Source organism: Onychomys torridus, chromosome 11 (genome assembly GCF_903995425.1).
Source record: "Onychomys torridus chromosome 11, mOncTor1.1, whole genome shotgun sequence".
Lineage (NCBI taxonomy): Eukaryota > Metazoa > Chordata > Mammalia > Rodentia > Cricetidae > Onychomys > Onychomys torridus.
This window is the reverse complement of record NC_050453.1, coordinates 41761585-41777918: the sequence shown is the minus strand read 5'-3', so window position 1 is coordinate 41777918 and position 16334 is coordinate 41761585. Positions and strand designations below refer to the sequence as shown.

At 43.9% G+C, this 16334-nt stretch overlaps 1 protein-coding gene across 1 annotated transcript in view; it reads left to right on the top strand.

The window, feature by feature from the left end:
- Positions 1 to 10696: 10696 nt before the first annotated feature.
- Ncf2 (neutrophil cytosolic factor 2) overlaps positions 10697 to 16334 on the top strand; it is a 31615-nt gene continuing 25977 nt past the window's right edge. Inside the window, exons 1-2 of the mRNA XM_036202447.1 lie at positions 10697 to 10977; positions 13107 to 13189. Of these exons, the coding sequence (XP_036058340.1) occupies positions 10804 to 10977; positions 13107 to 13189 (257 nt within the window). The 5' untranslated portion in view covers positions 10697 to 10803. The remainder of the gene's footprint in view (positions 10978 to 13106; positions 13190 to 16334) is intronic.

Sequence of the window (16334 nt, the reverse complement as noted above, 5' to 3'; positions counted from 1 at the left end):
TTGACCTTTGGAGAAGTCCTTGACTTTTCCAAGTAGTAGCTTTTGTGATAGTAGCTGGACTCCATTACATTTTTCTGTGGTTTGCAGCAGAGTGGCACTATTGGGAGGTGTGGCCTTGTTGGAGGAGGTGTGTCACTGGGCTTTGAGGTTTCAGATGCTCAAGCCAGGCCCAGTGTCACTCTCTCTTCCTGCTGCCTTCAGATTGGGATGTAGAACTCTCAGTTACTTTTCCAGCACCATGTCTGCCTGCATACCACCACGCTTCCTAACATGATGACAACAGACTAAACTCTCTGAACTATAAGGCAGCCCCAATTAAATGTTTCCCTGTATAAGAGTTGCTGTGGTCATAGTTTCTCCTCACAACAATAGAAACTATAATTAAGACAGATGGATTTTAGAAACAGTTCGAAAGCTGCATAGATGGGGGAGTAGGTTTCAGCCAGAGATGGTCGGGAGACTATGTTAATGGGCAGCTGATGATGGTTTAACCTGTGTAGTGACAGGGATTGGAGAAAGTGAACAAAACTGAGCCCAACCCCATTGCTTATTATGCCCTAAGGATGGAAGGGTGGGTTATCCCCAACCCCAACTTCTGCCCACAGGTTTGAGGTCTGGGTAAAAAGATTGTTCTACCCTATCTTGGCAAAGTTCGGCAGTTGCTTTTTTTAAAAAAAAAATTTTCTTTATTATTATGTGTTTTAAATTTTATACATCAGCCATGGGTTCCCCTGTCCTCCCCCTTCCCGCACCCACCCCACCTTCCCCCTAGCCCCTCCCCTCCATTCCCATCTCCTCCAGGATCAAGGCACCCCTGGGGATTCATTTAAACCTGGTGGATTCAGTACAGGCAGGTCCTGTCACCTCCTTCCAGACTGAGCAAAGTGTCCCTGTGTAAGCCCAAGGTTTCAAACAGCCAGCTCAAGCACTAAGGACAGATCCTGGTCCCATAGACTGGGTGCCTCCCAAACAGATCAAGCTATTCAATTGTCTCACTTATCCAGAGGGCCTGATCCAGCTGGGGGCTCCACAGCCTTGGTTCATAATTCATGTGCTTCCATTTGTTTGGCTATTTGCCCCTGTGCTTTTTGCAATCTTGGGTTCAACAATTCACGCTCTTGCAGACCCTCCTCTTTCTCGACAGTTGGACACCTGGAGCTCCACCTGGGGCCTGGCTGAGGATCTCTGCATCCACTTCCATCAGTTATTGGATGAGAGTTCCAAGACGACTGTTAGGGTGTTTAGTCATCTGATCACCAGACTAGGTCAGATCAGGCTTTCTCTCGACCATTGCCAGCAGACTACAGAGGATATATCATTGTGGATTTCTGGGGACCTCTCGAGCACTCTGCCTATTCCTGTTCTCATGTGGTCTTCATTTATCATGGTCTGTTATTCCTCATTCTCCCTTTCTGTTCTTGATCCAGCTGGGATCTCCTGCTCCCCTAAGCTTTCTTTCCCTCAAATCTTGCCCTTCATTACTCCCACTGTCGTCCAGGTTGTTCATGTAGATCTCATCCATTTCTCTGTCATTGGGTGATCCTTGGGTCTTTTCTAGGGTCCCATTTTCTAGGTAGCCTCCCTGGAGTTGTGTAGCAGTCTAGTCATCTTTGTTTTACATCTAGTATCCTCCTATGAGTGAGTACATACTGTGTTTGTCCTTCTGAGTCTGGGTTACCTCACTCAGGATGATTTTTTCTAGATCCATCCATTTGCCTGCAAACCTCATAATGTCATTGTTTTTCTCTGCTGAGTAGTACTCCATTGTGTATATGTACCATATTTTCTTTATCCATTCTTCAGTTGAAGGGCATCTAGGTTGTTTCCATGTTCTGGCTATTACAAACAATGCTGGTATGAACGTGGCTGAGCAAATGCCCATGTGGTATGATTGAGCATTCCTTGGGTATATGCCCAAGAGTGCTATAGCTGGGTCTTGGGGGAGATGGATTCCCAATTTTCTAAGGAAACGCTATATTGATTTCCAAAGTGGCTGTACAAGCTTGCATTCCCACCAGCAGTGGAGGAGAGTTCCGCTTGCTCCACATCCTCTCCAGTATAAGCTGTCTTCTGTGCTTTTGATCTTAGCCATTCTGACAGGTGTAAGGTGGTATCTCAGAGTCGTTTTGATTTGCATTTCCTGGATAATTAGGGATGTTGAGCAATTCCTTAAATGTCTTTCAGCTATTTGAATTTCCTCTGTGGAGAATTCTCTGTTTAGTTTTATAGCTCATTTCTTAATTGGACTGTTGGTCATTTTGATGTCTAATTTCTTGAGTTCTTTATATATTCTGGATATCAGCCCTCTGTCAGATGTGTGGTTGGTGAAGACCTTTTCCCATTCTGTAGGCTGTCATTTTGTCTTGTTGACTTTGTCCTTTGCTCTAAAGAAGCTTCTCAGTTTCACCAGGTCCCATTGAATGATTTTTTTTCTCAGTGTCTATGCTAGTGGTGTTATATTTAGAAAGTGATCTCTGGTGCCAATGCGTTCAAGAGTACTTCCAACTTTCTCTACTATCAGGTTCAGAGTAGCCGGATTTATGTTGAGGTCTTTGATCCACTTGGATTTAAGTTTTGTGCACGATGACAGATATGGATCTATTTGCAGCCTTCTACACATTGACATCCAGTTATGCCAGCACCATTTGTTGAAGATGCTTTCTTTTTTCCATTGTACATTTTTGGCTTCTTTGTCAAAAATTATATGTTCATAGGTGTGCGGGTTAATGTCAGGGTCTTCAATTCGATTCCATTGGTCCACATGTCGGTTTTTATGCCAGTACCAAGCTGTTTTTATTACAGTAGCTCTATAGTAGAGCTTGAGGTCGGGGATTGTGATGCCTCCAGAGGTTGTTTTATTGTACAGGATTCTTTTGGCTATCCTGGGTTTTTTTGTTTTTCCATATGAAGTTGAGTATTATTCTTTCCAGATCTGTGAAGAATTGTGTTGGTAATTTGATGGGAATTGCATTGAATCTGTAGATTGCTTTTGGTAAGATCGCCATTTTTACTATGTTAATTCTGCCTATCCATGAGCATGGGAGATCTTTCCATTTTCTGACATCTTCTTCAATTTCTTTTTTCAGGGACTTAAAGTTCTTGTCATATAGGTCCTTCACATGCTTAGTTAGAGTAACCCCAAGGTATTTTATATCATTTGTGGCTATTGTAAAGGGTGATGTATCCCTGATTTCCTTCTCAGCCTGCTTGTCTACTGTATACAGAAGGGCTACTGATTTTTTGAGTTGATCTTGTATCCTGCAATGTTGCTGAAGGTTTTTATTAGCTGTATCAGTTCCTTGGTTGAATTTTTGGGGTCACTCATGTATACTAACATGTCATCTGCAAATAGGGAGAGCTTTACTTCTTCCTTTCCAATTTGTATCCCCTTAATCTCTTTATGTTGTCTTATAGCTCTGACTAGAACTTCAAGTACTATATTGAATAAGTAGGGGGAGAGGGGACAGCCTTGCCTTGTTCCTGATTTTAGTGGTATTGCTTTGAGTTTCTCTCCATTTAATTTGATGTTGGCTGTTGGCTTGCTGTAGATTGCCTTTATTATGTTTAGGTATGTTCCCTGTATTCCTGATCGCTCCAAGACCTTTATCATGAAGGGGTGTTGGATTTTGTCAAATGCCTTTTCTGCATCTAGTGAGATGATCATGTGGTTTTTTTCTTTGAGTTTGTTTATATGGTGTATTACATTGACGGACTTTTGTATGTTGAACCACCCTTGCATCCCTGGGATGAAGCCTACTTGATCATGGTGGATAATTGTTTTGATGTGTTCTTGGAGTCTGTTTGCCAGAATTTTATTGAGTATTTTTGCATCAGTGTTCATGAGGGAGATTGGTCTGTAGTTCTCTTTCTTTGTTGCATCTTTGTTTGGTTTAGGAATCAGGGTAATTGTAGCCTCATAGAAGGAGTTCGGTAATATACCTTCTGCTTCTATTGTGTGGAACAATTTAAAGAGTATTGGTATTAAGTCTTCTTTGAAGATCTGGTAGAATTCTGCAGTGAAACCATCTGGTCCAGGGCTTTTTTTGGTTGGGAGATTTTTAATGACTGATTCTATTTCCTTAGGGGTTATTGGACTATTTAAATGGTTTATCTGGTCTTGATTTAACTTAGGTATATGGTACCTATCCAGAAAATTATCCATTTCTTTTAGATTTTCCAGTTTTGTGGAGTAGAGGTTTTTGAAGTATTACCTGATGATTCTCTGGATTTCCTCATTGTCTGTTGTTATGTCCCCCTTTTCATTTGTGATTTTGTTCATTTGGATGCTCTCTCTCTGTCTTTTGGTTAGTTTGGATAAGGGCTTGTCTATCTTGTTGATCTTCTCAAAGAACCAACTCTTTCTTTCATTAATCCTTTGTATTGTTCCCTTTATTTCTATTTTATTGATTTCAGCTCTCAATTTGATAATTTCCTGGCATCTGTTCCTCCTGGGAGACTTTGCTTCTTCCTGTTCAAGGGCTTTCAGGTGTGCTGTCAAGTCACTAGTGTGAGATTTCTCCAGCTTCTTTATGTGGGTATTCAGTGCTATGAATTTCCCTCTTAGCACTGCTTTCATAGTATCCCATAAGTTTGGGTATGTGGTGTATTCATTTTCATTGATCTCTAGGAAGTCTTTAATTTCTTTCTTTATTTCTTCCTTAACCCATTGGTGATTCAGTTGAGCATTATTCAGTTTCCATGAGATTGTAGGATTTCTGTAGTTTTTTCTGTTGTTGAAATCTAACTTTAAACCATGGTGGTCCGATAGAACACAGGAGGTTATTCCAATTGTTTTGTATCTGTTGAGATTTACTTTGTGGCCAAGTATGTGGTCGATTTTAGAGAAGGTTCCATGGGGTGCTGAGAAGAAGGTATATTCTTTTCTGTTCAGGTGGAATGTTCTGTAGATATCGATTAAGTCCATTTGAGCCATAACATCAGTTAAGTCCATTATGTCTCTGTTAAGTTTCAATTTGGCCGATCTGTCCAGAGGTGAAAGTGGGGTGTTGAAGTCTCCCACTATTAATGTGTGGGGTTTTATATGTGATTTAAGCTTTAGTAATGTTTCTTTTACATATGTGGGTGCCCTTGTGTTTGGGGCATAAATGTTCAGAATTGAAACTTCATCTTGGTGGATCTTTCCTGCGATGAGTATGTAATGTCTTTCATCATCTCTTTTGATTGATTTTAGTTTGAAGTCTATTTTGCTGGATATTAGGATGGTTACACCAGCTTGCTTCTTAAGACCATTTGATTGGAAAGTCTTTTCCAAGCCTTTTATTCTTAGGAGGTGTCTGTCTTTGAATTTGAGGTGTGTTTCTTGTATGCAGCAGAAAGATGGGTCCTGTTTTCGTATCCATTCTGTTAGTCTGTGTCTTTTTATAGGTGAATTAAGTCCATTGATATTAAGGGATATTAATGACCAGTGATTGTTCGTTCCTGTTGTTATTTTTATTTTTTGGCAGTAGTGTGTGTGTACTTCTCTTCTTTGGGGTTTACTGCTGTGGTGTTATCTATTGCCTGTGTTTTCATGGGTGTATCTGCCTTCCTTAGGTTGGAATTTTCCTTCTAGTGCTTTCTGTAGGGCTGGGTTTGTGGATAAGTATTGTTTAGATCTGGTTTTGTCTTGAAAGGTCTTGTTCACTCCATCTATGATGATTGAAAGTTTTGCTGGGTATATTAGTCTAGGCTGGCATCCATGGTCTCTTAGTGTCTGCATTATATCTGTCCAGGTCCTTCTGGCTTTCAAAGTCTCCATGAAGAAATCAGGTGTTATTCTGATGGGTTTGCCTTTATAAGTCACTTGGCCTTTTTCCTTTGCTGCCCTTAATATTCTTTCTTTATTCTGTACGTTTAGTTGTTTAATTATTATGTGGCGAGGGGACTTTTTTGGGGGATCTAGTCTGTTTGGTGTTCTATAGGCTTCTTGTATCTTAATAGGCATTTCCTTCTTTAAGTTGGGTAAGTTTTCTTCTATGATCTTGTTAAATATATTTTCTGTGCCTTTGAGTTGGTATTCTTCTCCTTCCTCTATCCCTATTATTCGTAGGTTTGGTCTTTTCATGGTGTCCCAAATTTCTTGGACATTTTGGGTCATGACTTTGTTGGTTTTAGTGTTTTCTTTGACTGATGAATCTATTTCATCTAACGTATCTTCAACACCAGAGATCCTTTCTTCCATCTCTTGCAGCCTGTTGGTTATACTTGTATCTGAAGTTCCTATTTGTTTACTCAGGTTTTCTATTTCCAACATTCCTTCTGCTAGTGTCTTCTTCATTTTTTTCTATTTCCCTCTTCAGGTCTTGGATTGTCTCCCTTGCTTTTTCATGATTTTCATTCAAGGATTTATTGTTTTCTTCTGCTTTAATTGTCCTTTCCTCTAGTTTTTTATAGTGTTCTTCCCATTTTTTGTTTGTCTGTTCCTCTACTTTATTTTTGATTTCTTCTATATAAGGCTCTAGCCTCTTCATGATGTTACTTATAAGGTTGTTTTCTTCTTCTTCTTCTTCTTCTTCTTCTTCTTCTTCTTCTTCTTCTTCTTCTTCTTCTTCTTCCATTCCGTGATGTTCAGGTCTTGCTGTTGGAGAAGGGCTAGGTTCTGGTGATGCTGTATTGCTCTTTATTTTGTTGTATGTACTTCTGCCTTGACGTCTGCCCATCTCCTCTTGTGTTCGTTCTTGGTCTTATCAGTGTACTTGGTCCAGAGAGAGTTGACAGATTTAGGGAGCCTCTCTCTGGTCCAGATGGAAGCTCTGGTCCAGATGAGAGTGCTGGCTGGATAGGAGTTGGAGGGCTGGACTCTGAGTCTCGGGAAGTCCCTGGGGTCTCCTTATTTTGTCCAGATGGGAGCTCCTCTTGTCCAGATGGGAGTTCCTCTGGTCTCTGGTCCAGATGGGAGTTCCAGGGCAGGATGGAAGCTGGGGGCTGGTCTCTGAGTCTCAGGAAATGGCTGGGGTCTCGGGCAAATGGGTGTGGGGGCAGGGTGTGGAGACTGCAGTGTCTGCCTGCAGTCCTGGAAAAGGGGAGCCTTCCCGCAGGGCCCGCCGATTGGCAGAAAACTGGGGCCAAGTTGGTCCGGTCCTCCAGGGGTGGCCTGTGTCCAGTGGTGGGACCCAAGGGCACTTGCCTCTCTGGCTATAACCCCAGGCACTCACCTCTGGTCCAGATGGGAGTTCCAGGGTGGACGGGAGCTGGGGGTTGGTCTGGCAGTTGCTTTTTTTTATGCCCTGCTTGTCCAGTTTGGACAGTGTGCTGTCAGCAGTTGAGGCAAGGGCAGCTTCTTTCTCCAGTGGCTAGCTTTTACCACAAGGAAAGCAAACTCCATTTGGAAATTCTTTGATGCCCATCATCTTCTCTGAAGTAGATTGGTGCTGTCAGAAACAGACGTGTCTCACTGACATGAAAAGCCTTATGTTATTAAAACATCTTAAATGTCATATTCTATATAGGTCTTTGAAGTGTTTGAAGATCATCTATCTATCTAAAAATATATCTCTGTTTTACCTTGAAAACATACCTAACATGGCTACAATTTTCATTGTTAGATGACTAACTACTAACCTGTATTTCTTAATTATCCTAAATAGTTTGTAATAATAACTTCCAAGGAATAGGGAAATTTACATTACATTGTTAAGTGGGCTGCATAGGTACAATACCTTAAACAAGAGTAGAGACATATACAGTCTAACAAAAATAACCTTAAATTTGTATCAATTATACAAAAATATCTTAAATGAATGGAAACATATATAGAGTATGTTCTAGCAAAAATAAACTTAAATTTGTATACAAATACAATATACAAAAATCCATACCAATGTAAAATATTAGAGATTAACAGTTGTTTTTTAGTTTTAAAGTAGATACAATAGTCTATCCTCTTATCCTATCATTTCTATATAATATCCCCCCTTTTTCTCTTCAGAAACAATCCCTGAATCTAATCTCCTTTGTTCAGTTTTTTTCTCACCATAACCAATAACAATTTGTAACCACCACCACCCTAAATAATGACAACCATGCATAACCCACAGAATGACCCAAACCCATCCACCCTACCTCTTGGGAATGTGGGCATTGTGTTCTCTTTCTGTTGCCTGGAGGTGCTGGAACCTTTGGGGAACCCTGATAAAATTAGGATAATGGTCAAGTCCTGGCTAGAACAGTCTGTGAGGTTGGACCATCTCAGCCAGCATCCTTGAAGCTGTTCTGGATGCAGAACTCTGAGGAAACTGCAACAGAGGCATTTTGAGAGGCTGGGTCATCTGGGCCACCCATTTTCATTGGTGTCTGGTCCCGTTGTTCTGAAAACACATAAACATTCAAAGGTAACATAGATACCTGCATTAACACAAGTATGGACTGTGCATTGTACATAAGCCAGCCAAAGATGATTTTTTGTTTTATGTTTGAGCAGGTAAAATATACATTACCTGTTTTACAATTTTTCTAGGTTTATTTATGTCTGTAGCCAGGATTTTCAGGGGGTCTCCCTCAATCAAATTTGATCTCTATCAACCTTGAATGAATCCACAGTCTTTCGTTTTCTGTGGAAACAAAGGCATAACCTCTTCCCCAAGGCAACATAGTTTTTGACTTCCATTTTGAAGTTAAGACATTTTAAAAATATATTGATTGGCTTAATTTAGCAGTTTCCACAATCCAATGTCTCTAGCAGCTATTGCTTGCCATTCAGTAATCGAAAAATTTAAAGTCACAAAGACACCATATAGGATCCAGACTCTGTATTTTTCTATCATTTTATTTTCTCTTTACAGTTTATAATTTATAAACTCTTTTTTAATGACTATCTATAACCATTTTCTTTTCTTATTTTAAGCCTATGGACATTTTTTAAACACATTTTTGTAACCTGTTTAGAGGATTTTTTTACATTTTTATTTATTTTTTGATCTGGATCTGTCTTTAATGAGCATCTGCAGTCTGTAGCATTCTCTGATCACATGAGACAAATCTTAAACCGCTATGTCAGCTGCTGGCACACATGGTTCAGCTTAGCAAATGGTGCTGGCACATGACACTGGCAGCGTGCTCCAGCCCACAGGCAGTCTCTGTACACTGAACCTACCTGAGAGACCTTGGACACCAGGATGCTGCACCAGGAAGCTGTGTTTGACATGGTGTTTTGAACTTTTTTTCTTGTCTCAGGCCTTATATGAATATAGATGGCCAGGCATTTGGGTGCCCTATGTAGTGAGTATTTCTCTGTCTTACCAGCCAGCTCCCAAATAACCACACAGAGAATTATTATTAATGATGAAAGCTTGGCTGATAGCTTAGGCTTGTTTCTAACTAGCTCTTATAAGTTAACCCATTTCTATTCATTTATGTGCTGCCACATGGCTCATGGCTTTTACCTCATCTCCTACATGTCATGCTTCTTCCACACCTCCCTGCAACTCCTTTGTCTTCTTCCCAGCATTCTCTCTGCCCTGAAAATCCTGCAAAATCACAATAAAAGCCATTTAGCTTTTTATTAAGCCAATCACAGTGACATATCATCTTCACACAATGTAAAGAAATATTCCACAACAATACAGTCAGTATTTAGGAGGAGAGAAGACGAAGAGAAAATAGTCTCTCTGTAACCTAGAGAGGGAAGCTGGCTGTCACCGAGGTGGGGCATAGGAAGGAGACTGGATGGATGAGCCTGGAAGTCTGAGGAGATTACCAGGTGAAGAAGTGAGATAGGAACGTCTACCTTTTCAGGGACACGTTCTTCTTCAGCCCCCCCTATATTTGTCATACAAACCCTGTGTTGAGTTCTTTCAGGTGCCACAAAACAAGACAGAAATAGCCGTGTATTTGACCCTCGTTAACACATACTTTGCCTACCAAGAGGTCCAGACTTCGGCAGATCTCATCGTTTAGACACACTACCTCACTTTTCCTTGGGAAAGGTTTTTTTGTTTTGTTTTGTTTTTTGGGTTTTTTTTTTTGTCTTGGTTGTTGTTATTGTTTGTGTGTTTTTGTATTAACTTTGACTTTACCAGGGCGGTAAGTAAAGGAATCTCAAATCCGTATTTACAGAGATGAGTGAGCTCATTAGTCATCAGTACACGAGCCATGTCTTCAGTTGTTCACAGACAAGTGATTCTTACTGTCATAGCTGCCTCCCAGTTTGAGTATTTACAAGAAACTGAACTGGTCTGAGTTCTCTTAAAGTTATCTCAGACCTGGATGGACACACATGATGTCCCACTCTGTCTCAGAAATGTGTAGTGTGCTTATCCCCCCCCACCCAAAGATTTTAAAACAAAAAAAACAAAACAGTGGTGGCTGCATCCCTATAACTCTAGAATTCAGGAGTCTGAGGTCAGAAGATTGGGAGTTCAGGCCAGCCTAGGTTATATCCATCGATGCATCCATAGCTTGTCAACAACCCCGAGACCCAGAGGACCAGAGCCAGGAATTCATTCAAGGTTGAAAAGAGGCGTGCCTCGCTAGACTTGCTGAGCGCCCCCCTGACCTGAAGCTGCCACAGAGGGCGCGGGAGGCAGAGACGAATAGGAGGTGCCCAGGACGTAGCAGAAGCACTTAGAGGAACTGACTGGCCCATGGCAGGCAGCATCTAACAGACTTCCCCTTTCCCAGCCCGCCTCCTCCAGCCTTCTCCTCTCTTTCCTTTTTCTCTCTTGCTCGCTTATGCGTCAGTTCCTGAAAGGTGGGGAAACTTCCTGCCACTATGAAGGTCCGCAGAGGGAGGCGAGAGCCCATTCTGAGCACTAGCTTAGGACCCTGAAGCCTGGGACCCCGCAGCTGGGCGGAGAGACGCTAAGCATGTCCCTGGCTGAGGCCATCAGACTCTGGAATGAAGGGGTGCTGGCAGCCGACAAGAAGGACTGGAAGGGTGCTCTGGAGGCCTTCAGCGAGGTGCAGGACCCCCACTCGAGGATTTGCTTCAACATAGGCTGCATGCATACCATCCTGGAAGACATGCCGGCAGCCGAGCAGGTGAGTTGAGGGGTTCCTGTAAATATAGCTTTTCTGCCCTCTGGAAACCTCACCTCCCCAAAGCCTTCATAGAACAAAAGCCCTTCAGAACCACCCTGGGAGGCCCCATCTAAGTGCTCCTGGCTTGGCAGACAGTTTAAAAAGCTCCCAGGACAGGTTCTTTGAGCCAGCCATGGGTGGGGCTCTGCTCTGTCCAAGAACTTCACATTACCCCAGGTCGTTCTTTAACCATCTTGTGAAGACTTCTTCAGTTATGTTTTCTTTTATCAACTTCCCACGGACCCTGCTTTCTATGTCTGCCCACCTTACACCCAATTGTAAGGTGCCTCCTGGGCTTCCAGGAGCTTCCATTAGTTTGGCTCAAACAATCAATTCTCGTCAACAATGCAGGGGGCTACTCTAAGGATTCCAAGGCTGGCTGAAGGAAATCACTCTGTATTGAGTCCTGAAGTCGACCAAGGGTAGGGGGCATTTCAGCATCTTTTTTTTTTTTCCCCTGTATTTTTGATACAAGTTTTCTCTGTGTAACAGCCCAGGCTGGAACTGGCTGTGTAGACCAGGCTGGCCTCAAACTCCCACAGATCTGCCTGCCTCTGCCTCTGCCTCTGCCTCCTGAGCTCTGGGATTAAGGGCTTTGGACAGGACCACCCAGTGTCTTTATTGACTGACTGACTGATTGATTGATTAACTGTGTATGTATGTGTGTGATGGGGGTGGGGGTGGGTACAGAGGCCATGGTGCACATGGTAAGGTCAAAGGACACCTGTGTGGAGTTCTCTTTTTCCATTTTTATCTGGTTCCAGTGATTACACACAAGTCCCCAGGATTGCACAGTAAGTGCCTTTATCTGCTGAGCCATCTTAAACCATGTCCACCCTGGTTCTCTCTCTCTCTCTCTCTCTCTCTCTCTCTCTCTCTCTCTCTTTCTGTGTGTGTGTGTGTGTGTGTGTGTGTGTGTGTGTGTGTGTGTGTGTGTGTTTGTTTTTGAGGTAGGGTCTCTTATTCACCCAGAACTTGCCTATTAGGCCAGGCTGGCTAGAGATCCTGGCTCCACTTCCCCAGCATTGAGATGAAAAAACTGTGGCCTCACACCTGGCTTTTTAACCCCGACCTGGAGGTCACACTCAGGTCGTCATGCTGTGAGGCAAGGTTGAGCCATCTCTCCAGTGCCCCCCGCCCCCCACTTCTAAAGAAGCAGTTCTGACCAGCAGGTGCACGAACACTGTCCACACGCCCACATCCCTCTCAGTCAGCAAGCAGGTGGGGCGGCGCATGGGCTGGCCTGGCCTCTGTCTGGAGGGATGACTGCCCCCTTTACCGCCCCTCTGGAGACAGAGCACGTGGTGGAGAGAGGAGGCAGCCCACCTGGATGAAGCTCTTCTGCAGGCCCTGGGTGCCTTGTTAGCCTGGACCTGGGACTCTGGGCCAGACTGCGCCACAGGCCACCTCCCACACTCAGATCACTGGTGTCTTCTACCCTTACTGGTCAAGATTTTTCCTCCCATTCTATTGCTGGTCCTCTCATCCCCTCTGCCCTTGTGTGCCTGTTTAATATCTTTTTAATAATATTATATATTATTAAATAATACATATATATTATATGTATTCTTACTTGTTATTATTTAGTTATTATAAGATATAAATACTTATATAATAAATTTACATCAAGGAGCTGCAACATATTTTAACTATATCACTTTCAATTGATTTTTATTATTATTTTTTAGTGTGAGTGGGTGTTTTGATAGCATGTATGTTTTGACATCATGTGTATACCTGATTCTCAAGGAGGCCCCTAAAACTAGAATTACAGCTAACATGTTGGTGCTGGGAATTGAACCTGGGTCCTCTGGAAGAGCAGCAAGCATTCTTAACTGCTGAGATATCTCTCCAGCCCTATCACAGAGGAAGAAAATTGAGGTTCAGGAGATTAGGTAATTTACCCCAGGCTATGAAATGAGGAAATAGCACCCCAGGGCACAGCAACCCAAGACATCTGTACCTCAGGCCAATTTTGTCACCTCGAGTTCCTGAGTCATTATGACACACCTGCCTGCCTCTCCCTGGGGCTATCTTGTACTTCCTCTCTGCCTGGCTCTGAGGCCATGTATGGACCCTTCTTCCTGCAGGCCTTCACCAAAAGCATCAACAGAGACAAGCACTTGGCAGTGGCCTACTTCCAACGAGGAATGCTCTACTACAGCATGGAGAAGTAAGTGGTCCAGGGCTACCCACCCTGGGAGAGAGTGACAGCCAGCCCAATGGGGCTTTGTGCTGGTATATACCTAGTGTTCAATAAGTACCCTCCAGCCTCAGTGGGAAGGAAGGTTGGCTAGCCTTTTCTGGGCAATTATGCAAGAAATGGCATTCAGGGGCTTTTCTGGGGAAGGAAGGCAAGCCTGACCTCATTGTAAGTCACTGGGGCCCAACCACAATGAGCTTAGGTTGTTTAGCTGCTGGGCCTCCCACCAGTGCCCCTAATGAAGACACCCACCGTGTCTCTCTGGGAGGGACTCAGCAGTCCCCAAACAAGGGTCATTATGAAATCCAATCAGCTCTGGCTTCATCCCTGGAAAGCCCAGTTTAAACTATTGTGTGTGTGTGTGTGGGGTGGGGGGGGTAGAACCCTATCACAAAAATAAGAACACAAACTGTTAGCAGCCATGTGTATCAGTTAATACGGACAAATAGTATATATGTTCCAGGAGAAAAAGTTCCCAGTTGATGGCAAATTTCAAAAAGTGGTTTCAAAACATTTCATTAGTTCAAAACTGGAAGAGCATATAGGCCAATGTATCATTCTAGACATTTGTGGGTGGAGGGATGATAGTGGGTCCCTTTTCCTCTATCACATTGTACATGTTTGGGGTTGTTTACAGCCAATACAACAGTAAACACACACACACACACACACACACACACACACACACACACACACACACGGAAAAGGGAAAAAAAGAAAGAAAGAAAAAGCCAGACATGGTGGCCTATGCCTTTAATCCCAGCACTCAGGGAGGCAGAGGCAGGTGGATCTCTGAGTTCGAGGCCAGCCTGGTCTACAGAGTGAGCTCCCAGGATAGCCAGGGCTGTTACACAGAGAGACCCTGTCTCGAAAAACAAAACAAAACAAAACAAAGTAAAAAGACCAAAATGCACTCAAACTTCCACCCCCTACTTTCTCCTCAGATGCCCAAAGAGCAAGTCTATACCTAAAAAGGGTGATAATCAAAACGTGAATTTCAGGTGTTTGGGGCAAAGTCAGACAGAAAACTGACTCTGGAAAGTGTCTGCCCGTGTGTGCACCCGTTCAAGGGAGGAAGAAACTGGCTGAGGGGAAGGAGGAACTCTCCAACAGTGAACCAGTCCAGGCCTGGCGTGGGAGGGCACAGGGCATTGACATGACGGGGAGGCTGCAGAGGAGGGAGCTGGATGGTGAATTCCCGGACCATCTCAAGCGGATGACAGAGATGGGGATTTTTAAGTCACTCAAGAATATGAAAAAAGGGAACAAGACAGGTGCCTGGAGAATGGATTTGGAAGTGAACACCGTTGTTCTCCGGACAAGTGAGGGTCTGACTCGGGACAGCGCTGGTGAAAAGGACAAGGAAGAAGTGGGTTGCAGAGGTGGTCAGCCTGGCAAGGTCTGGGACAGGCATGTTCTGAGTCGATTCCAACACAACAGACTGTAGCTGGCTGGTTACGGAAGGAGGGGAGAGAGAGCGGGCCTTAAAGTTCACAAATGGACTTCCACATGCAAGTTCCCCTAAAACCGGGTGTGTCAGTGAAAACACTACCTAGGGATCGAGCGAAAGAAAGGAGATAGTTTGGGCTTGAGAATATGCCAGACTGACTATTACTTCCTCACTGGAGAGCCGAAGAACTGAAGATTAGATTTGGTGGATTATTGTTCTCCACGTAACCATTATCATTCACATTGAGTCCCGCATCTTATTTCTGGATCTTTCCCATCCACATCCCCTCTTTCTTCTTCCTCCCCCTCCAGTCAACCCCTCCGCCTCTGTTTGCTTTTGAGACAGGGTTTTGTGTAGTGAAGTCTGTTGGCTGAGGATGACCTTGAATTCCGAATGCCCTGCCTTCAATTCCCAGGTGCGGGGACTACTGGCATAAGTTACCATGTCTGACTTTTTTAGTTCTAGATTTTTCTTTTCTTTTTTTTTCTATGTCATTCAAAATCTAAGCCTTCCAGCTCTGGGACTTGCAAATATTTTCATGTATTAATTCTTTCTGGCAGCCTGTTCTCTTCTACTGTCTCTGTACCGTAGGTTCTTAGAGCTAATGAAAAGGAAGGCCTTGGAGTTTGCCTTTTGAGGTTAAACAGGCAGGGGTTGGTGGGCCGGGTGGGCTGGGTTGTGACTGGCCTCTGCATATATTCTGTAACTTCTGGAGAAAATATGAGCGCAGGAAATGGGGATGAGAAGAGAATGTTGAGACATGGGCCGCCCACACTGTAGAGGCAGCCACCTCCGCCTTCCCCTACCCCAGGCCCTCTCTCCAGAGGGGCTCCGTGTCCTCGCCTTTTCTTCCAAGGAGACTTTCATCTTCCTCTTACTGAATCAGGTTCTCTGAGCACTGGTGGTTGCTCTTAGCAACAGCTGAGCGCTGGACTTTCCCAGCTGACAACACCCTCCGATCAAAGCCTTCCAACTTCACTCACCAAACACAGACTTGGCCACTTTGCTCGTTTGGCTGGCCAGTCGAGCCCCATGATCTGCCCGTCTCTGGCTCCCCAGACCTGGGGTTACAGGCACATGCTGCCACGCTTGGCTTTTTTTTTTTTTTTAAGATTATGTTATGTGTCCAAGTGTTTTGCCTGCAGGTACATATGTGCATCACGTGCATGCCTGGTACCCATGGAGGCCAGAGCTTGCATGCATCAGATCCCCTGCAACTGCAGTTATGGGTGGTTGTGAGCCACCATGTGAGTGCTTGGAAGGAAACCCCAGTCCCCAGCAAGAGCAGCCCTTGCTCTAAATCACTGAGCCATTTCTCCAGCCAGTGTGCTTGGCTTTGTTTTTGTGAGTCCTTGGGATCTGAACTCAGGTCCTCATGTTTGAGAAATAAACGCTTTACGACTGAACCACCTCCCAACCCCCCCCCCCCCCCCCCCCGCTTTTCTTTTCTTTTTTCATTTCTTTCCTTTCCTTTTCATTAAGTCAGTTGTTTGCTGGTGACAGCGTTTCTGTAGCCGAGGCTGGCCTTGATTTCTTGGTCTGCCTCCACCTCCCAAGCTCTGGGGTTACAGGTGTACCCTATGTCCGGAAATCTTTACAAAGCCACACTTGCTGGGCAGTGGTGGCACACGCCTTTAATCCCAGCAATCGGGAGGCAGAGCCAGG